Source organism: Ctenopharyngodon idella, chromosome 18 (genome assembly GCF_019924925.1).
Source record: "Ctenopharyngodon idella isolate HZGC_01 chromosome 18, HZGC01, whole genome shotgun sequence".
NCBI lineage: Eukaryota > Metazoa > Chordata > Actinopteri > Cypriniformes > Xenocyprididae > Ctenopharyngodon > Ctenopharyngodon idella.
In genome coordinates, this window is record NC_067237.1 from 7,003,790 (window position 1) to 7,027,916 (window position 24,127).

At 37.1% G+C, this 24,127-nt stretch overlaps 1 protein-coding gene across 1 annotated transcript in view; it reads right to left on the reverse strand.

The window, feature by feature from the left end:
* Positions 1 to 24,127, reverse strand: part of veph1 (ventricular zone expressed PH domain-containing 1) — a 121,258-nt gene that overhangs the window by 48,271 nt on the left and 48,860 nt on the right. Inside the window, exons 6-7 of the mRNA XM_051869585.1 lie at positions 21,824 to 22,033; positions 3,847 to 4,064 (exon numbers count right to left, since the gene is read on the reverse strand). Coding sequence (XP_051725545.1) covers positions 3,847 to 4,064; positions 21,824 to 22,033 — 428 coding nt within the window. The remainder of the gene's footprint in view (positions 1 to 3,846; positions 4,065 to 21,823; positions 22,034 to 24,127) is intronic.

The window sequence follows — 24,127 nt, forward strand, 5'->3', positions numbered from 1 at the left end:
AGTGAATGCAGTTTAGTGTCATTAAATATAAATATCAGACTCAAGACTAACGCCATTGAAAAATCAGAATCAAGCATTCCAGAAAGCCATGTAATATTCATAATTTATTCCAAACCTGAACTGAAATTTTGAAAGTTAGGTATAACTTGTTAAACTAGAAGAGAAAGACATACAGGTGCATCTCAATAAATTAGAATATCATGAAAAAGTTATTTTTTTCCCTGTAATTTAATTCAAAAAGTAAAACTTAAATATATTCTAGATTTATTAGACAAAGTAAAATATGTCCAGACTTTTTTGTTTTCATTTTGATGATTACAGCTTGCTGCTCATCAAAATAAATGAATAAATCAGTATCTCAAATTATTAGAATATTTAATTTCAAGTTCTACTAAATTACCATTCTCAGGGTTTAAATACCGGGTTTAGGTCAGTAATCCCAACAGCAGTCATGGGGAAGTCTGCTGACTTGACAGTTGTCCAGAAGACGATCATCAAGACCCTCTACAATGAGGGTAAGCCACAGAGGGTCATTGCTGAAAGAGCTGGCTGTTCGCAGAGTGCTGTGCCAAAGCATATTCACGGAAAGTTGACTGGAAGGAAAAAGTGTGGTGTGAAAAGGTGTACAAGTGAAAGGAATGACCGCAGGCTTAAGAAGATTGTCAGGCGAAGCCGATTTAAGAACTTAAAAGAGCTTCAAAAGGAGTGGATTGAAGCTGGAGTCAGTGCATCAAGAGCCACCGCACACAGACGTCTTCAGGAAATGGGCTACAACTGTCACATTCCACGTACCAAGCCACTTTTGAACCAAAGACAACATCAGAAGCGTCTTACCTATGCTAAGGAGAAAAAGAACTGGACTGTTGCTCAGTGGTCCAAAGTCCTCTTTTCAGATGAAAGTAAATTTTGTATTTCATTTGGAAATCAAGGTCCCAGAGTCTGGAGGAAGAGTGGAGAGGCACAGAAACCATGTTGCTTGAGGTCCAGTGTGAAGTTTCCACAGTCAGGGATGATTTGGGCTGCCATGTCATCTGCTGTTGTTGGTCCACTGTGTTTTCTGAAGTCCAGAGTCAACGCAGCCATCTACCAGGACATTTTAGAGCACTTCATGCTTCCTTCTGCTGACAAGCTTTATGGAGATGCTGATTTCATTTTCCAGCAGGATTTGGCACCTGCCCACACTGCCAAAGGTACCAAAAGCTGGTTCAATGACCATGGCGTTACTGTGCTTGATTGGCCAGCAAACTCGCCTGACCTGAACCCCATAGAGAATCTATGGAGTATTGTCAAGAGGAAGATGAGAGACACCAGACCCAACAATGCAGATGACCTGAAGGCCGCTATCAAAGCAACCTGGGCTTCCATTATACCTGAACAGTGCCACAGGCTGATTGCCTCTATGCCACGCCGCATTGATGCAGTAATTCATGTAAAAGGAGGCCCAACCAAGTATTGAGTGCATAGAAATGAACATACTTTTCAGAAAGCCTGACATTTCTGTTTAAAATATCCTTTTTTTATTGATCTTATGAAGTATTCTAATTTATTGAGATAGTGAATTGGTGGGTTTTTGTTAAATGTGAGCCAAAATCATCACACTTAAAAAGAACCAAAGACTTAAAGTACTTCAGTCTGTGTGCACTAAATTTATTTAATACACGAGTTCCACAATTTGAGTTGAATTACTGAAATAAATGAACTTTTCCACGACATTCTAATTTATTGAGATGCACCTGTATATACAGTGGGTACGGAAAGTATTCAGACCCCCTTAAATTTTTCACTCTTTGTTATATTGCAGCCATTTGCTAAAATCATTTAAGTTCATTTTTTTTCCTCATTAATGTACACACAGCACCCCATATTGACAGAAAAACACAGAATTGCTGACATTTTTGCAGATTTATTAAAAAAGAAAAACTGAAATATCACATGGTCCTAAGTATTCATACCCTTTGCTCAGTATTTAGTAGAAGCACCCTTTTGATCTAATACAGCCATGAGTCTTTTTGGGAAAGATGCAACAAGTTTTTCACACCTGGATTTGGGGATCCTCTGCCATTCCTCCTTGCAGATCCTCTCCAGTTCTGTCAGGTTGGATGGTAAACGTTGGTGGACAGCTATTTTTAGGTCTCTCCGGAGATGCTCAATTGGGTTTAAGTCAGGGCTCTGGCTGGGCCATTCAAGAACAGTCACGGAGTTGTTGTGAAGCCACTCATTCGTTATTTTAGCTGTGAGCTTAGGGTCATTGTCTTGTTGGAAGGTAAACCTTCGGCCCAGTCTGAGGTCCTGAGCACTCTGGAGAAGGTTTTCGTCCAGGATATCCCTGTACTTGGCCGCATTCATCTTTCCCTCGATTGCAACCAGTTGTCCTGTCCCTGCAGCTGAAAAACACCCCCACAGCATGATGCTGCCACCACCATGCTTCACTGTTGGGACTGTATTGGACAGGTGATGAGCAGTGCCTGGTTTTCTCCACACATACCGCTTAGAATTAAGGCCAAAAAGTTCTATCTTGGTCTCATCAGACCACAGAATCTTATTTCTCACCATCTTGGAGTCCTTCAGGTGTTTTTTCATGTGTCTTGCACTGAGGAGAGGCTTCCGTCGGGCCACTCTGCCATAAAGTCCCGACTGGTGGAGGGCTGCAGTGATGGTTGACTTTCTACAACTTTCTCCCATCTCCCGACTGCATCTCTGGAGCTCAGCCACAGTGATCTTTGGGTTCTTCTTTACCTCTCTCACCAAGGCTCTTCTCCCCCGATAGCTCAGTTTGGCCGGACGGCCAGCTCTAGGAAGGGCTCTGGTCGTCCCAAACGTCTTCCATTTAAGGATTATGGAGGCCACTGTGCTCTTAGGAACCTTAAGTGCAGCAGAAATTTTTTTGTAACCTTGGCCAGATCTGTGCTTTGCCACAATTCTGTCTCTGAGCTCTTCAGGCAGTTCCTTTGACCTCATGATTCTCATTTGCTCTGACATGCACTGTGAGCTGTAAGGTCTTATATAGACAGGTGTGTGGCTTTCCTAATCAAGTCCAATCGGTATAATCAAACACAGCTGGACTCAAATGAAGGTGTAGAACCATCTCAAGGATGATCAGAAGAAATGGACAGCACCTGAGTTAAATATATGAGTGTCACAGCAAAGGGTCTGAATACTTAGGACCATGTGATATTTCAGTTTTTCTTTTTTAATAAATCTGCAAAAATGTCAACAATTCTGTGTTTTTCTGTCAATATGGGGTGCTGTGTGTACATTAATGAGGAAAAAAAATTAACTTAAATGATTTTAGCAAATGGCTGCAATATAACAAAGAGTGAAAAATTTAAGTGGGTCTGAATACTTTCCGTACCCACTGTATGCAATAAAAAAACAACTTCTATAGTTCTAGTTGTAACAAAAGTAATTTTTAGATAATTCAAGATTTTTAAAATAACTTTCAAAAAGTAGATAAGCAAGAAAGACAAGAAAAAGTAGAGAAACCGTTTTCTATCCTGACCCTTTTATTTAAAAAAAGTCCTCTATCCCATATTTCATTCAGTAAATTTCTCTTTCTTAGTCATCTTTCCTACACAGCAAATTTTTCCTCAAGAGAGCACATATGAAACAGAGAAACGCTGATTAGCTGAAGAATTTTGCAATGGTGAGTCCTGACAAGCAGACAAAGGTCTGTGGATTAGGGAGCTTTTAAACAGAAGTTAATCCATCATAATAAAATGCCAATTACTGCAATAAAACTAATCGCCCATGTGGTTTCAAAAACTAATTCTGGAACATGTCAAGGCTATTCAGGAAATTAAAGCAAGTGACAGAACTGGGAAAATGTGTGTGTGGGTGTGTGTGTACCTGCTCAGTGTACTGTCAGCCTCCAGCTTGCGTCCCAGCAGTCGAGCGATGGCGGTGAAACTGTTGCTCATTCGGTAGATGTCTTTTCCACCGCCGCCCAGGATGGAGGTGTAGCGATCGGTCAGGCAGCGAATTTCCAGCAGTAGTGTGTGATGTGCGCTGTGCTCCATACTCGCTAACAGAGACACCAGATATTGCAGCGCCCCGCGAGCCTGGACCTGCACATGAGAAGTACATGTAAAATGTATTGTAATTTTATATCAAGAATCCAAGTTGACTGGCAACCATAAACAGCCTTCAATAATACAAATAATAACAGTGTGTGGAGTCTTGTTTATTTTGATTATTTATAAAAATTAATCACCATGAAATTCCATTTTTTATGGAATATTGCAGTATTAATTATAAAATATTTATCCGTGCAGATCATTATTATTATTATTATTATTTTTTAAATATTCATGTGTGCTCATAATCTTTAATCAAAATAACTTCCCCTCCCTCCTGGAGTGACATCTCTTCTCTTTTCTGATGACATGTTTAGTGGCACGAGGGAGGGGCAACCTTTTACTCACATGACATCACAGCAATAGCAAATCACAACCCTCCAATGATCCAATCAATTCCACAAGTCATGGACAAAATCAAGTCCCACCCTATATATATATATATTTTTTTTGTTTGTTAAAAAAGCCATTTCGCTTGGATGTTTGTAAAAATGTACATCTGAACTTCCGTTTCATGCCGACTTTAAACATTGGTCTTTTATCCTGTTGCAGCTGTTTCACTTCACACTGTGCCTATGAATATTCATTACTCATGGTAAAATCACTATAACATACAGCCTCCTGTGGATTATTGCTTAATTTGCAAACATTAAATGATGCTTAATAGATGTAGTTGATGAACAGTCAAATATGAACATATACTGTAGCTACACTACTGTTCAAAATTTTGGGACAGCAAGGTTTAAAAAAGAAAAAAAGAAATTAATACTTTTATTTAACCAGGATTCATTAAATTGATCAAAACTGACAGTAAAGACATTTATAATGTTACAAAATATTTAAAACAAATGCTGTTCTTTTGATTTTTTTATTCATCAAGATTCCTGAGAAAAAAAAAAAAAGAATTAAAGAAATATTTAGCAGCCAACACTGGAATAATAAGAATTAAAAATAATAAATAATAATAATAAAAATAATAAAAAAAGAATTAAATAATTAAAATAAATCCAGCCTCGGTGAGCATACTTCCAAGAAAATCAAAAAATCTTACCAACTCCCAAATTTTTAAATGTGTATAAAAATAAATAGTTTCATTCAAGTTTATTTTTTAACTATGCACATTAACTAATAAGCTGTTATCCTATTGCTGTTGATGTTGATCTCTTATTTATGATTGTTATAATTAAGATAACAGTATTCCTGAACATTATGTAAGTTTAAATAATTTGTAATAATGTTTTGAATAATTTGAATATAGTTATCTAACAATTAAAAAAAAAAAAGTACTATGGTAAAATAGTACAGAGAGCATACAGAATGATTACCAGGTACCTCAAAGTATAAAATTATAAAGTATAGTATAAAACCATTTTACATTTGAGATAAATAACAGATCTTTTTAAATAATAAGTGACTGGCAGCAATACAGGACATGTAGCGCAGTAAAAACTATTTTAAAATATCAAGAAAGGTCTAGAAATAGAGTAAAGGTGATGATACACTGGGCAACCAGGCACTTTCCCATTGAGAATGGTCAAAAAATTTCTATCTTAAGTATCCAGATAGAAATTTGTTGCCCATTATCAATGGGAAAAGTTCCCAAGCAACATCGCTCGGCAACACTGCCCGGCAACATTGCTTAAAAAGTTGCCCCGTGTATCATCACCTTAACATTAACATCACAGCATGATGAATTCCATGAAAGGAAGTTTCTATAAATGTACACAACAGGGACTATATTACGTCTTGCACAATGGGTGTGTGTCTGGCTGTGGCTGTAAGCATATTGAAACACTATTTTCCATTTCTATTTTAAACGAATATGTGGATCTGACTCAAAACATGTTTTTGCCCAAGTCAGAGTGGTGACTCAAAGCAAAAACTAAATCAAACTGAAAGGGGGAGACAGTAAATTGTCATACTGGCATCAGCAATTGAATTCCCATTTGAAAACATAAGATTTGTATATGATGATGTACTACCAATGTCTCAGAATCTGGATGTGAAAAATCAAAAACAGCTTCTGATATAATGTACAGACTGACCTATCACCATGATGCCAGAACTGGGGGTCTTAAGAAACAGTTTGTCCATCCACATTAGGGTAAACAAATCATTAAAAATGTTTGGTTCCATTAACAGTTCTTGAACATCTGCATTCGTCTACACTGTAATAAAATACTCTTAAATGTACAGTACCATGGGAAAATAAAATATTTTTTGCTCATTGAGTAATGACAACAGATATATCTCGGTATTTTCTACATTTTTCTATTTGGATTAAAAAAAATCTGTATTTACTTTTTAAAAATCTTAATTTAACATCCTGCCTAATGTTGTTCTACAAACAGTGTTTATATATTGAAAGCTATTAATACAAATATAGTGAATGTAACCATGTATTCTGGTACACTAATAGGCCTACAGTATGTGCAAAAAAGGGAAAGTTACTTTACATTCTAACACTGTAACAATTCAATCTCATAAATAATGGATATGAAAAATAATGCTTTTTAAAGCATAAGTTAAATTCACTAGTCTAAAAATTAAAATAAAAACAAAAGCACAGACTAATTAGCTATAGGCTATATTTATATATTATATATAGCCTATATATATATATATATATATATATATATATATATATATATATATATATAGTTACTGCTATCATAAAAATACACTTACTTGTAGGTTTAAAATTCTACATATGGTACATTTATTGTTCAACAACAAACATTTTATCAAAATGTATATTTTGATAAAATTATGAATTATGGCGATCCCATTCTATTGAGCTCAGTCTGGCGTGAATGCGCGTGGCGGCGCTTGTTCACGGAAGTCTATGAAGTTTAGAGGAGAATGAGATTCACTAGCAGAAGGCTTGTCCACTCCTGACAGCAAAATGGAAATATTTGTATGACTTTCTAACATTTACAGATGGAGAATATACCTGTGAAATGTAAGTTATGCGCTTAGGAAAACACCACATCACAAAAGCATTAAACAGCGCAAATATCTGTCAGCACATGAATCTGTCAGAGCATCTGACGGGGCAATCCGCTTTAAGCGATAGGCCTACGTGTTAACTATATCTTAATCTTACGAGTTATTTTTAAAGCCCTTAATATTAAGCATGTCTCATGTTTAAGCCAAACTGTATTATGCGTTTCCCCCGCAGCAGCACTCTGCGACGTCCACCGCTGTTTTTAAGATGCGCTCGTATAAAACTACTGTAAATCGATATAAACGGTATCGCCTCATTCCGTATTGTATATTAAAAATATATCGGTATATCATACAAACTCGATATACCGTCCAGCCCTACACAGACTTTTAGTTTGTTTCTTGTCCTTTCCTGTGTTCCCTTTCCGTTGTCTTGCTTGTTAAGCATGTTTTCATTTGTCGTCATGGTTACTTATTGTTTCATTGATTTCATTTACCTGTTCCTTGTTTAGTTCATCAGTTTGCTTTGTATATATTGCACACGGTTTCGTTTATTTCTCGTGTTGGATTACACTCTTTTGTTTTGTTTAATAAAGTTACACAGCATATAGATCCACTATGCCTGCCTGTTTTTTTTTGTTTTTTTTTTAAGTTTTAAGTTTTACTAATTTTGTTGTGTTTTTGTCAATTGTAATATTTGTTGTTGTTTTTAAATATGTCTATAAAGTTTATATTCATTTTTAGTTTAGTTTTAGTTATTTTTGTACATTAAGTTACATTAAAATAAAATGAAAAATTATGCCTTGGCAACTAGCTGAAAAAATAAGATTTTTATATATATTTTTTTTATTTTATTTCCAATAATATTTATTTTATTTCAAGCAATGAAAATGTTTTTTAGTCAAAAATGAGTGTCACATCATTGACTAGTGTGTCTCAATTGACTCTAAACTAGCCTGCAGTGAACCTGACTTGGTCAAAATAAAACCAGCTGAAACATCAACCAAACAATTTCCCTGCACAATTCTCTCCACTAGATATTATCCCAACTTCTAAAAACATTTCAAGTTGCCACTTTGGTGGTGGTGACTATATGATCATATATGATGTATGATGTTAGGTTCAAGAGTTGGATTTTGCTGAATTAGGAAAGACAGTGGTAATTATTTATTATTCATATTGGCTGCCATGCGAATGGAAAACCAAAGCATGCCTATATGCTTCCTCTTGAGTCACTTAAATAATTATCAGTATGACGCAAGTTGGCCTGCTGGCATGTGATAGTAGCTGTCTAACTATATGTCAGAATGCCAAAATTGTCTTGCAGTCAGATGTTCACACTGAATAAACTAACGTGCCACTGAAGGCCCTGATATACTCACAGCGAAGTTCTTTTTCGTTCTTTGCTTAGGGGTAAAAAGAAGTTCAAAATACATGACCAGCGATATACTAGTAAAGTCATGTCATGTTTATTTATAGAACTTTATACAATAGAATGCTTAAAAGTAAGCAGCTTTACAGAATTAAACATGAAAACCAGTGCCAGGGTCTCATTTCTTCAGAATTACAACTTCATTTTCTATTATAAAGCGGCTCTCCAGTGTGTTCTTGTTTTCACTCATAGACGTCCGACCTTGACAGACTGATCAGAAGAAATGAACGAGAGAAAACTTCCACGTCAAAGAAGGCGGAGCCTCAGCGCACACCTACCTAGTACATAATCGCCACGGACCAATGGTAGGTGTTTACCAGCCTTTGGCAAGCTGTTTCGAACTCCCAAAACGAACATCAAATGCACTTCATTTGGCCTGATTTTGTTTGAAATGACGTCACATCAGTTTGTTCTTCGATTTCGCTTGAAGTAGATCGGGACCTTAAAGGTGTTTACATGCAAAACAAAATGTAACCTGAAAAACATTAGGTGTTGATTGTTTTTTTGTTTTTGTTTTTTTAAGTGTATGAGCTCTCCACAATAAAAGAGTGCTGTTTTAAAGAGGTCATTTTATCAGAAATAAAATTTTCCCTTAACTCCTCTATTAGTTGTTACTCATTTTACATGCAAAAAGTGCATTTACATTGAATTCTTAAAGTCACCCTGAAATCAAAATATAAGTTTTTTAGCTTTTAGTATGAATATGTTAGCCTCAAGGTTATGAATAAGCTGGTGTGTTCCAAAACAATGACAAAATTCGCATTTAGGAGATATAAGCATTCAAAACAGTCTCTCACTTCCGCTAAAATGGATCACAGATTTTCATGACATCACATCGCACATCAGCTTCTCGTCAGATCTTCTGTCCAATCAAATGCTCTCTAGAATCTGCGGCTGAAATTGGTCACTTGTTCACACATTTACTAGTTTCTATATGGTGAATGGCACATAGTGCACTATATTGAGAATAGGGAATGATTCAGACAGTGTAAAAATGCTTTTCAAATGCTATTTTAGAGCGGATCATATCCACAAACCGCGAGATGGCTCAGACCACAAAAGGTATCAGACCCATTTGAATTCTGCACAGAATGCTGTATTTTAAAGTGATATATAGGGCATTAGGAGGATAAACGGTTACAGATTAAAAGGAAACAGGTTTTACCAAGTTTAACGGCTCTGGCCGAGCTGTGGTATAAATGAAACGCTATTGGCTATTTTTAAAAAGGGGTGGAGCTGTTCGATATGTCCCGCCCTGTCTTCCCATTTCAGTTGAAATTACGTCAACACATTGAATAATGCTGCGCGTTCCATGACAATTCAGTGGGTCTTTAAAGGTGCAGCTTCAAAAAAATGCTTTTTGGTCATTCTTTACACAATCGTAAAGGTCCTAAAAACGTCCTTTTAATATCCTAAACTCAAACACAAAAGGAACAATTTCAACAGTAAAGTTAGGATATCAGGAAAAAGCAATCACAGATGTACAAGATTTAGCCTGTAACAATAAAAGGGAAGTAAATGATGAGGTGCAATTTCTATTCAAACAGAATGAGGGATTCCAGTTTTTGGCATACGCATGTGAATTTTACAGGTTGAGTGCATATGTAAACATCTGGTTGTGTTTAAATCTGATACGAGCTTTGGACCAGAGATCAAGTCAAGAGTGCCAAGAAAAGCCTTGGCCAGCCAACTCTGTCCCGTAGACATCGGGCTGAGCTCTGGCTCAATAAGCCAACACACTTCATTTTACTGTAATCTCTGTTTACCACCACCACAAATTTATGTTTGGCCTAATGAGATCACTTTCATCCAAAATTATTATGCTAAAGCTATTAGCCAAATTTCTTTTTAGTTTAACAGGACTGATATTTAAGCAAAAGAGAACTAATGGCTATTTTCTGAAACCTAGTGAGTTCACATGCACTAATACAGTACGCATGCTGTGTCAGACAGACAGTAACTTGGCAATAATACTACTATAGAAAGACTGGTATTGTTGCATTTTTATTGCAGTATCGATTTGGTACCAAAGCAGTACTTTTGACACCCATACAGGTTATGATGCTGCCCTAGGGCCGGTTAGCACAGAATGCATTTTTTGCTGTTAAAAATGCGAGACGCAGGTCAGCAGAACGAAAAAAGCACAGGGTTTAGAGCAGTGGTGAGGCCACAAATCTCCCAAGTGGCTAGACTTTGGTGAAATAGGGTGGACTGCTATTTTTTTGTCTAATTAGAGCTGCACAATTCTGGATATTTTTGTTTAAAATAAAGATCATGACTCTCCCACTATTCAATAGACAACTAAAAATCATGTAATTTAGGTTCTGACAAAATGTTAATTGCTGCGGTCTATTTAAAAATATATTTAATTAATTGAAATTGATTATTAAAAAAAAATGGTTTGAATGGATGATTCAATAATCCACTTAAAGGGTTAGTTCACCCATAAATGAAATTTCTGTCATCAATTACTCACCGTCATGTCGTTCCAAACACGCAAGACCTTCGGTCATCTTCAGAACACCATTTAAGATATTTTTGATGTAATCTGAGAGGTTTTTTATTTCCCATAGAAAGCAATGAAATTACCACATTCAAGGTCCAAAGAAATAGTAAAGACATCGTTAAAATAGTCAACGTGACTACAGTGGTTCAACCTTTATGTTATGAAGTGATGAGAATACTTTTTGTGTGCAAAAACAAAACAAAAATAACGATTACATTTAACAATTTGCGGTTGTCATATGCAATTGACGTCTGTTCTACGTCTAAAAGCAGACTTATTTTTGGCCGGCATCACAAGCATGCGTGCTGCTCACATGACCAGCGTCAGCCAATACTGAGCCGGCGTTGTCAACACAACTCGCTGCAAAGTCTCTGCTCCGTATCTCTATCAAAGAACGCGACGGTAGCGTAACCAAACCCAGCCCATTTGATGTGAGTAGATTAAATCAATGGCCGGTAACATGCATACTGTATGCATATCTGAGTGTGGCATAACATACGTATTAGCGAATAATCAGAGTAATGAAAATTGCATGTAAACTGGAGTGAAGAGTTCTGCTCGTGTCATGTAAACATCTTACTGCGATTAAGACCTTACTCTGATTATGACAAATAATCGCATTATTGGTGCACGTGTAAACGTAGTCAATGACAAATACATTTTTAACAGTCACGTGTTGGCACCTACTGGTGTAACAATGTAATTGATATAATCTTTATATGCACTAAGGACACACACTGAACTCATAGCTCAGTTTAACTTCATTGTCATCAATTCATTTTGTAGAATTTGTTTACTTTGCTGTTTCTTTTTATTTCCAGACATTAATAGTATATTCTAGCAGCTTTGATTGGGTGGGCCAGCCATCAATCTGGGTGGGCCAGTGCCACCCTGGCCCTTATGTGGCCTCACCACTGGTCTAGAGATGTGTTTTTTAAAAGTCTAACTTCTTTGAACTTGAGCACCATGTCAAGCGCAAGAAGCAGCAAAAGACACGAGACACAAGTGCAACGTTTAAAAACGACCATATAGTGTGTGTTTAGATTGAAAAACAGTGCAAAAGTAGTGCAGTAGAATGGAGAAAACGTGTTTTGTATCAACGGCCCCTTAGAAGGTACCTCCCTACTGTATGTAGGCAGCAAGGCAGCTCACTAAAGTACATTTTGGAAGACAGTCAGTAGCTTTGTTTACATGCACCCAAACAATCCATTTATAATGAAATTGATTGCTCAATTGGATTTGAAAGGCCTTCATTAAATAATTTTCCTGAAAGGTACTTTGATGTACACATACCTAGTTTTGTTTTAAAAACAACAGGAAACAATGCTTGTCTAAGCAGAGCAAGGAGAGTGAAGGAGGGTGAGGAGATCTGCCTCAGCACTGTTCTGTCATTTCCAGACTAAGGCTTTTGGACTGAGAATTACAGAGATTGACTTACTCCTCTGTGTGACTCAGTTAAGAGTCAGCTGAAAATTAAACTGAACTAATTAGAACAACCACCTTTTCCCATTGATGGGGCAGGAAAAATTCTGTATTACCATGCATCTCAAAAGGATAGTTCCCCCAAAAATGAAAATGATGTCATCCTTATGTCATTCCAAACCTGCAATACTTTCTTTCTTCTGTTGAAATATGATGTATAATATCCACAGTGCTCTTTTTTTGATACAAGGACATGATATAAGCTCTATATTTTGATATAAGCTCCAAAACGGACATGATGTTACAGTACTTATTATAGTAATTACTTATAGTGTCTATGTATAAAAAAAAAAAAAAAAAAAATTCACCTTTATACAATGTTCTGTAAGATTAAATCTGATTTCCAGATTGAATAGTTTCTAGGAAAAATTCCAGACAATTATCTGACAAACTGTTTCTGGAAGCTGCTGTAAAACGTTACAAAACACCCTTGGTGACTTTCCCCGAGTCATAATTACAAATAATCTACTTGTTCCTGACTCATTAGAAGGTAAACAGATGTTAAAAATATCACAGTTGGGCAAAACATGCAAAGCCAAATCAAAGCTGACAATTGTGCCATTTACTGGCACTGGCAAAATCATGCACTGTTCGGAAATATTCATTTGATGTCCCACAATGTGGTTCGCACACGGACTAGCTGCCCAGTTTCATCATTCACACTGGGGTAAACATCTCACAATTCTAAGAAACGTCCCAAAAGAATTATGCTGAGAGCACGAACAAGAGCCAAGCTTGCACGTTGGACCACATACAGTACCAAGAGAATGACTTGTAACAAAGTTGTAACAAAGTTCCCAATTATTCCCTCAGAATTTACCTGTTATTTAAAAGACATACCATTCATGGAATATGAGTTTTGTCTATACCAAACCCATTTTTAATTACATAATTGTACAATTAATTACATAATTACAACCCTGTTACTGCATTTCCACAGCATGATGGGAAGTCAAATAAATACTTTAAATTTGAGATTTCATTTCAGTTTCTTAATATTTACATGAATATGTGTTGACAGCCTTCTTCAATTTTAACTATTCAGTCATGTTACCAGAAAAACAAACAATTTTTTTTCCCTCTAATTTAAAATAAACATAACCACATTTCAGCCTCCCAGCTTGCTTATGTTATATTTATCATATATCATATTTATTGTATTATTTTATTATATATTTATATTTCTTTAAAAAAAATGATGTATATGAGTACAAATGTAATAAAGTGCATTTTTTTTTACTTTTTTTTCATAATTCACTCTACAACAAAATATGCATCATGATTTTTGACAAGGTTTACATCATTACTATCAACACTTCAGAAAGTTCAAGAAATAAACTGTTCTGTCTATTTTATATATTGTCAAATTCTCAAGGATGTCATTAAACATGCTCTTAAATAATTCCTCGCAAACAACACTGAGGAAGACAGCTGAAAAAAAAACAAGCGGAGGTACACAGCTAAAGCTGTTATTAAAGTTTATTTAGGATTTTATTACGCGTTTCTTCAAAAAACACCACATGTATTTTGAAGCGTGACTGTTGTTAAGCAGCCGCAGGGCCAGTCTTTACATGTTTTCTGTTGTTCATGTGGGTTTAAAATATGTGTCACACATAACCAAAGGGAAATGAGAAAAAGGGCCAGGAATAAATCTGATTAAATGAATCTCTCATAGAAACATGTGATAATTTCTTTAAGGTTTGGTGGGGAAATAGGGAAAGTATTCAAAACCACAAATAAAGTACATAATGACCCTTACAATAAGAACTGTGTCTGTACATGATGCAGTGCTGGTATCAGATGGCAATACCACACTGATCACCACATTGACATACCATAGGTTTTTGGGTGAATCTTACAAAAAAAAACTGTCAAGCAATGTCTGGGTCACATTTCACCTTGAATTGAAAAGAAAGAACAAATATTTTGACACTATTATTATTCCCCACTATTCTTGTGATACTATTTTTATTTCCCATTTCCAGGCAGTCCACTTTTAAAGAAAAAAAAGTAAAATTATAAAAAATTTTATTACTTTCACATTTGCATTACAGAAATGAGAATTAGAGAAGGAAAGAACTCATAATAATAATAAAATAAAATAAAAACCTTAATTTCACTTTAGTAACTTTACAATAAAGTCTCATTTGTTAAAGGTGGGATAAGTAGATTTTGAACAACGCTGTTGGACATTGTTGATATTTGAAATCAACCCAAACAAACCCACCGCTCTCTTCATTGCTCCGCCTCCAAAAATCACACTCGAATTCTAACCACCATGCTCCGAGTCGATCTCGAACCATGGCTTGTACACTGCTGCTATGTGAGGCGAGTGCACTATCAATGACGCTAAACACCTCATTCTCTAGCGGATGTCAGAGTGCAGTGGTTTAACTGCAAAACTCTCACTGTCTGGCCACTGTTACACATGCAATGCGAGTGGATGTCTGTTTATCACAGCTGACGCACAACAAAATGCTTCATGCTCGCCGTTGATGAACGAATGACAAGGAAGCACAAAAAATGAACGTACAGTACACAAGAGTAAATACAAAGTGTTCGTTGTTAGTCGCAAACAGCACAGCAGCTCGAGACAATCAAAACCCAGTGTTACTCACATGAGAAGCGGGATGAAAGCAGCCTCCGCTGTTTTCAGGCCTTCCCGCTTAGCTCTCTCCAGCGCTGGAAAGCTTTTCTAATATAAACCGGGTCCTAAAGCGCTTGCCCAGTCATAAACCTTCATTCCAGTGATATTCTTTTGAGCTCTTTTGTATTGCGTCCCATCTCTTGTTCTGCAGTTTTTTTTCTTATTTTCAAATCTCCCTCTTGCTTGTTCTCTCTCCTCAACCGTCATACGCCCCCTAATGCTGATTGGTTAGACGTTTGTTGTTGATGTCGACCCGACTAACCTCCAAACAGTGTATTTGAAATTCTACCTTTAATATAAGTTAACTATCAATGAACAATACTTTTACACCATTTACTGTACTGATCTTAGTTAATGTTAATAGCAAAATTTACTAATGCATTTTTTTTAATTAAAAGTTGTTTATTAACATTAGTTGATGCACTGTAACATGAACAATCAATGAACAGCAGTATTTTTATTAACTAATATTAACAAAGATTGATAAAAGTTGTACAAACCCGATTCCAAAAAAGTTTGGACACTGTACAAATTGTGAATAAAAAAGGAATGCAATAATTTACAAATCTCATAAACTTATATTTTATTCACAATAGAATATAGATAACATATCAAATGTTGAAAGTGAGACATTTTGAAATGTCATGCCAAATATTGGCTCATTTTGGATTTCATGAGAGCTACACATTCCAAAAAAGTTGGGACAGGTAGCAATAAGAGGCCGGAAAAATTAAATGTACATATGAGGAACAGCTAGAGGACCAATTTGCAACTTATTAGGTCAATTGGCAACATGATTGGGTATAAAAAGAGCCTCTCAGAGTGGCAGTGTCTCTCAGAAGTCAAGATGGGCAGAGGATCACCAATTCCCCCAATGCTGCGGCGAAAAATAGTGGAGCAATATCAGAAAGGAGTTTCTCAGAGAAAAATTACAAAGAGTTTGAAGTTATCATCATCTACAGTGCATAATATCATCAATTCAGAGAATTTGGAACAATCTCTGTGCGTAAGGGTCAAGGCCGGAAAACCATACTGGATGCCCGTGATTTTCGGGCCCTTAGACGGCACTGCATCACATACAGGAATGCTACTGTAATGGAAATCACAACATGGGCTCAGGAATACTTCCAGAAAACATTGTCGGTGAACACAATCCACCGTGCCATTCGCCGTTGCCGGCTAAAACGCTATAGGTCAAAAAAGAAGCCATATCTAAACATGATCCAGAAGCGCAGGCGTTTTCTCTGGACCAAGGCTCATTTAAAATGGACTGTGGCAAAGTGGAAAACTGTTCTGTGGTCAGACAAATCAAAACTTGAAGTTCTTTTTGGAAAACTGGGACGCCATGTCATCCGGACTAAAGAGGACGAGGACAACCCAAGTTGTTATCAGCGCTCAGTTCAGAAGCCTGCATCTCTGATGGTATGGGGTTGCATGAGTACGTGTGGCATGGGCAGCTTACACATCTGGAAAGGCACCATCAATGCTGAAAGGTATATCCAAGTTCTAGAACAACATATGCTCCCATCCAGACGTCGTCTCTTTCAGGGAAGACCTTGCATTTTCCAACATGACAATTCCAGACCACATACTGCATCAATTACAACATCATGGCTGCGTAGAAGAAGGATCCAGGTACTGAAATGGCCAGCCTGCAGTCCAGATCTTTCACCTATAGAAAACATTTGCCGCATCATAAAGAGGAAGATGTGACAAAGAAGACCTAAGACAGTTGAGCGACTAGAAGCCTGTATTAGACAAGAATGGGACAACATTCCTATTCCTAAACTTGAGCAACTTGTCTCCTCAGTCCCCAGACGTTTGCAGACTGTTATAAAAAGAAAAGGGGATGCCACACAGTGGTAAACATGGCCTTGTCCCAACTTTTTTGAAATGTGTTGATGCCATGAAATTTCAAATCAACTTATTTTTCCCTTAAAATGATACATTTTCTCAGTTTAAACATTTGATATGTCATCTATGTTGTATTCTGAATAAAATATTGAAATTTGAAACTTCCACATCATTGCATTCCTATTTTATTCACAATTTGTACAGTGTCCCAACTTTTTTGGAATCGGGTTTGGAATAAAAATATATTGCTCATTGTAACATTAACTAAAGTTAACAAAATATACCTTAAAGTGTTAGTCTATTTTCTTATCTTTCTCCTTTTGATTTTCAAGTGAAATACGACCTAGACATTTTTGCATGATTCACCCATTTGCAGTACATGGTATTCCAAGGTACTTCAAATAATATCATGGTGCTCTGTTGTAAAGAGTGAAAATGTGCAGACATGACCTTATATAGATATTTCTACCCAATCTGACCCGTAGTTCTATTTACAAAACATACAATACACTTCAAATGTTTTCCCCTCCTCCAAGTTTTTGGCACACCCAACTCGGGAACTTGAGTATCAAAATTATCCCAGAGCTTCCCAGTGGTAATTACGACTTGAGAGGGCGTTCATGTGCAATTTTTAGGAAAGTGGAAACTTATATTTATAATAATTCCGTTAGCACATGAAGGCAGCATTAAAGCAGCTGGTGCCACACCAGATACTGACTACTTTTGATATGGGGGTCCCTTTGTTCAGGGACTAGTTATTCTGTTTCTGTTCAACAAATGTCTGTAAAACTTGTTGAACTTATGTCTCAGTTGTTGAATCTTTATGTTCACACAAATATAACCAATTCATTCCTACCTTTTTCATCTCTCTATCTATAATGTTTTTTTTTCTCTCTTTTTCTAGCAGGAGCAGGAACATTTTGAGAAATGCAGATTCACAGCATGTGGTGCCACAGACGGGAAAGGGAGCAATTTGGCCTGTCTTGGGCAATCATCTGAGATTTACCATCCAACAATGGTTTGATCTATCCTCCATGGTGGTTGGGCATGTGTGTGTGCGCGTGCACGCTTTTGCGCATGCGCTTGTTTTTTTTTTTTGCATGAAATGTTCTGTAGCTCATGTTTTAATACTTCTTTTTTTGGTCTTTTTTTTCTCCTGCTGTCTCCCCTAATTGCCGCAAATATGAAAGGAAGAAACTTTTTCAGCATTCAGCAATTTGGCACTTATCCATATGACTGTTTAACAAGCCAACACTGTCTCATAACGCTTTCTGAACACAGGGAAACGTGCCACATGAAGCCAGTTCAGTAAAACATTGGTAATTTCCTCAACAGACCTAACCAGAAAACCTATAAATACCCATCACAGCATTTATAAAACTGTTTCCCTAGGTTTATGATGGGTTTTGGAAATTTATTTCGCACTTTCAGAGCTACATCATGGTTGTAGAGAAGTAAAAGTGCCATATTTCCTTGATTATTTTGCTGCTAGGGCATATGGGACCTTGGAGTAGGTCCACTCAGAAAGTAACTGGATCAAAACTCCTTCAGCTCGTGCCATTTCATCTCCACATGGCCCTGATCACAACTGGTCAGACCGTGGTCCACCTCCAAAGCAAACACATTAGGCAACATTGAGAAACGGCCAAGTACGCTGCAGGTATTGGTTTACCAAACAGATATAGAGCAAAAGGAAGAATGCTAGAGCGCTCTCTCTCTGAACTAGAGATGAAGTGCTAAAATGTGTTTCCTTATCCCTCGGCAAAGCAAGCAGGTTTGGGACTTCATTTCAGGGATGAGCTAAGCCAGGCCTGGTTCTACGTGGGAGCTTAAGCACCCGCAAACGAAAGCAAGAACACCCTCAGTTGGTACTGTCATAATATCAAATTAACGAAACAGATTTGGCAAACGCTCCAGAGCATTTGTGTTTGCACTCTGGAGAATGTCAAATGTTTCTATTAACAACGTGTTTTTGCAGAGGTGAGCAATGTAGCCAATCACAGACGTGTTTGTTGATCTCTTGAATACAATCGCTAATCAGAGGTGTTTCATTTAGTTAGAATCCACTCACAGGTTTTTATTCAGTTCTGAGTTCTGCACGCTTGCCAATCCTCTCATTAAAGGATTAGTAAACTTTCAAATGAAAATTACCCCAAGCTTTACTCACCGTAAAGCCATCCTAGGTGTATATGACTTTCTTCTTTCTGATGAACACAATCAGAGAAATATTAATAAATATCCTGACGCATTCCAAGCTTTATATTGGCAGTGAGCGAGGATCAACAAGTATGACGAAAGAGTCTCCATCCACATCCATCCATCATAAACATATTCCACACGGCTCCGGGGGGTTAATAAAGGCCTTCTGAAGTGAAGCGATGCATTTGTGTGAAAAAATATCCATATTTAACAAGTAAAATATCTGGCTTCTGCCAGACCGCCTTCCGTATTCAAGTTACGAAGAAAGTGTAAACTGGCATCACGTCAGTTAAGTTTTTTCCGTAAGCTGAATAGGGAAGGCGTAGGATGTAGCATAAGCGTTTTGAACTGCGAGAGTTTTACACTTTCTTCGGAAGTAGAATACGGAAGGCGGCCCGGTGGAAGCTAGATATTTTACTTCATAACTTGTTAAATATGGATTTTTTTTTTTTTACACAAATGCATCGCTTCGCTTCAGAAGGCCTTTATTAACCCCCCGGAGCCGTGTTTATGATGGATGGATGTGGATGGAGACACTTTCTTCAGCTTACTACCATTATAAAGCTCGGATGCATCAGGATATTTATTAATATTTCTCTGATTGTGTTCATCAGAAAGAAGAAAGTCATATACACCTAGGATGGTTTGAGGGTGAGTAAAGCTTGGGGTAATTTTCATTTGAAAGTGAACTAATCCTTTGACAAAGTGTAGACATTACGCAAGTAAGAGATTCATTGTGCAGTGTAGACAACTTCATTGATTATAACGGAACTTTGTGAGATGAGTGACAGCATTTTAGTAATTATAAAGGGAACACTCTTTGCTCACTTTCTAGGCTATATATATACTGCTAATGCAGGGGTGTCCAAACTCGGTCTTGGATGGCCACTGTCTTGCAGAGTTTAGCTCCAACACACCTGCCTGGAAGGCCTTGATTACCTGGTTCAGGTTTGTTTAATTGGGGTTAGAGCTAAACTCTGCAGGACAGTGGTCCCCTGTGGACACCCTTGTGCTAAGAGGACCGACGGCCAATTACACGCTGCAAAGTTACGGAAGTTACATCTAAATATTAATGTGGGACTCACTCTCAAAATTGCCATTAATGACATTGTGATAACCACAGCATGGGACAAAAATATGTCAAAATAGATACACATTAAGCAATGTAAATGTATAATAATAGATAGAAAAATATTCAAATTTTCCTATCAATATTTTTGAATATATACCGCAATTATTTGTAAAGGTAATGACTTGTAAATAATCTTAAATGTCTTATTGTACATTGCAATTCTTATGGTAAAGCAGTTGCTTACACATGTTGCTGCACTTTACTAGAGCACCCTCACTAATTTCAGTAGCACCATCAGTAATTTGAGCTAAGCTAAGTGATGTTGACACATCCAGAACTGTCAACGCTTCCACTCTACTAAAAGTGAGAAGAACCATTAGAGACTAAATTACTGCTAACACATACTGTAGTAGCTGAAAGCAGAACAAAAGCATAAGAAACAATAGACCAAAAAGAGCAAAGTCCATTTTACGCTCGTCTGATTTCCCTAACATGATGGAATACCTCTAATAACGATACAAAACACGCTGGAACAAACAGTCCAGGGTGCCAATATACTAAAACAAAGAAACCGGAGATCCACACATGTACATACACACACAGACACAACCGATGAGTGATACAATTCACATTCCTCATCCATCTTAACTCTTCATCGCCTACTACAATAACCATAATGCTGCCCAGATCTGCTTTGAAATCCCCCATAAAGAAAACAGGAGAAAATAAGCTGCATGGCTGTTTCAAGAGAAATATGAAGAGTGTCATGTCTAACAAAGATTACAGCAGTTTTAATGTGCATGCTAAAACTACTCTCTGTTTCTGCATTCACCCCTAAATCAACACCATTAGACATCAAAGCACCACTTCTGTACCATTCACTGCATTCAACAATAAATCTCACAGTAATAACTATTTTATTATGTGAGAAAAAAAAGACCTGCCAGTGGTATGTAATATGCAATGGTGCATTTTAACGATAAGATAATAAGATGATAAGAAGCTATTAGTGCAGGGTTATGGATAACGTGTACTGACATATACTTGATAGCTATTCACGAAGACTTGTTCCTTCATTCTGAATGCATTATTTTTAGTGATGGCCTATGTAACTATGCACTAGACTTTTTTCAGCATCTCACGCCATGACCAGCACATTTTTAAAAGTGTGTTTATTAGTTTGGTGCTAAATTAAAAAGTTTTACATATTAACATAGATGCAAACTCCTTGCCTTTCAGTGACAACTCGCCTTTTTGAGATCAAAATAGGTCACATATGGGATTTTCAAAGATCCAATGAGAAAGTGTTTTTATGGGGGGCCTCAATCGCTCCCAAGGCACCACAGAAAAATGGCTGCACACTGGTCCAGGAGTGTGTGTCCACAGTTTGCAGTGTGTGTGTGTGTGTTCATACACACTGCTCCTAATGTGTGTGCACTAACTTGGATGGGTTAAATGCAGAGGACAAATTTTTGAGTATGGGTTACCATAGGGTGAATTCAGGTTGATTGGGACACTTTTTCCCAATTCATCTCAATGGCAAAAAGTGTCCAAATCACCCTTAATTGATGAATCTAGTAGCATTTTAATGCATAAACATGTAAATGCCCACCTCACTAGTCAGACCCACTGTCCCATGGATCTTAGCAATGTGTCCCAGCAACCAAGGGTTCTTCTGACCCACATTTCTCAGCGTGGACAGGAAGGGAGTGAGAGAGGCAGGGCTTGCCTGAGCCACGTTCACCAACACACCCAGGGCAGTGTCACTGAGATCATTGTCACTGAGGTAACCAATAAACGATGGTACCAAAGATGATAAAACCTGAGGAGACAAAAAGACAAGAGTATTCTCAGAAGGGCAAAATCATAAGACCTGTTTCATATTGCACATAAAGCATGCAGCATGACAACGGGCCGAAGAAATAGGACAGAAAGAGATGCATGAGGTGGAAAATTTTGTTTTCTGCTGTTCTTGGAAGAACACAAAGACAAGCTATCTGGAAACTTCACATTGGGGATGTAATAAAAATAGTAAAAACACCACAAACACACTCATTTGGTCCTGAACCTTTCTTTCATCAGAGTTCCCTTATGGTTCTGATCGTGCTGGGTAAAGAACCACTGCACTCTGGTTGGTTGAGTTCAGTGCCGCCCACCTATTAACCAGAGTCCCTGGTTCCTATACAAGCTTGCGGGATTTTTTTTTTATGGAGATAGTAACAGAGAGACAAAAAAAAAAAAAGTAGAGCAGAAGGAAACTTGTAATCATCCTCCCACTATGGACAGTTTTTCAAGATTTATCTACATCCGTTACAACAAAGCAGTGATGACCTTCAAAAAGAACAGTGACTCACAAAAGAAATACAGATCACCAGTGACATCTTGTGTGTTCGATAACATCTTTTATCATGTCTTACAAACTGTAGTGATGACCAGAGGCATATGAGCCACATGAGTCATATGAGCTCTTTTCTCCACTAAGAAATTAATCTAACGATACCCTTTTAGCAAGGATTTGCTTAATCCTCTCATTGTTCAATGTGAAACCTTTGAACTGGCAGTGGTGGAGAGGAGATAGAGAAGATCTGGTGGGGCTGGGAGGGCGGAAGACAGGACGTCCTGTGAGAATCAGGATTCACAGCCTCTGGAAGGATGTAAAAACCACTGACTAATCTTAATTAATCCCATTTGCTTCCAAATCCATATATAAAGTACCAGTGATGGGGGAGAAAGGGCCTGGGGAATCCCCTCTTTGAAATGACTTCTGATGTAAAATAGATGCAAAGTTATTGATCCACCCGTTTGTTTGTTTTTTATCCATCAATCCATCCTTTAAAAAAAAAAAAAAAAAAAGCTATTATAAATTTTCTATGCTAGTCTATGCTGGTATGTACTGGTTCAGTGTTGTTCCAGCTGGCAGACTGCATGACTGCATGGGGACTTGGTTCTATGAATTGGTTGTTGATTTTGATCTCTGCAAAAAATGCTTTTCTTACTTAGAGTTGTCATCTTGTTTCTAGTACAAATATCTAAAAATTCTTAAATCAAGAAGCATTTTCTAAACAAGTAAAAATTATTGTCTTGTTTTCAGAAAAAAATAAGTTAAAACTAAGTGAGTTTTTCCTTAAAACAAGCAAAATAATCTGACAATAGGGTAAGCAAAATAATCTTATTTCAAACCAAAAACAAGATTTTTTTGCTTAATTATCAAAAACTCACTTAATTTTTATTTTTACTTGTCTAGAAAATGCTTCTTGATTTAAGAATTTTTAGATATTTGGACTGGAAACAAGACAAAAAATCTAAGTAAGAAAAACATTTTTTGCAGTGTGGTTTAATGAGTAGACATGATGATTTTCACATCATTTTGAAGCAAAAATTCTAGCCTTCAACATTCAGTACTCATAAGTCTTGTGGACACATATTCAGTATGTTTTGTGGCCTTATTTCAGTGACTTAAATTTTTTGTTTTTTCAATAACCACGCATAAACGTTATTCTCTCAAAAATACAAACATGTACATGCCTTTTACGCAAAAGAGCCAATCGCTGATTGATAAAGTCATTGTGTCACTGCAGCTGCCATTAGAGGCTCAGGTTCCCATAGAAAGGACGGCTTAGGACGGCACATGCACATTGGCTCACCTAGCCTGAAAAATAAGCTTTTTTAACGCTATTTGAGCATAAGAAACAACATGTATGGGCCAGTTCATGTAAAGATTTTGTTATTGATTTTAAATATGTTATTTAATTGTGAGTTAGCCGAGTAGTTTGAAATTTCAGGATTCCCCCATTCAGTTAGATAGGACTTGGTCTTGGATGCCCGAAATAGCTGCCCGGAAGCATTGCAAATATGGCCACAGAGTGAACAGACTTTCCTTGAAAGGGACTTCGATACAGTGTAATGACACTTTTGC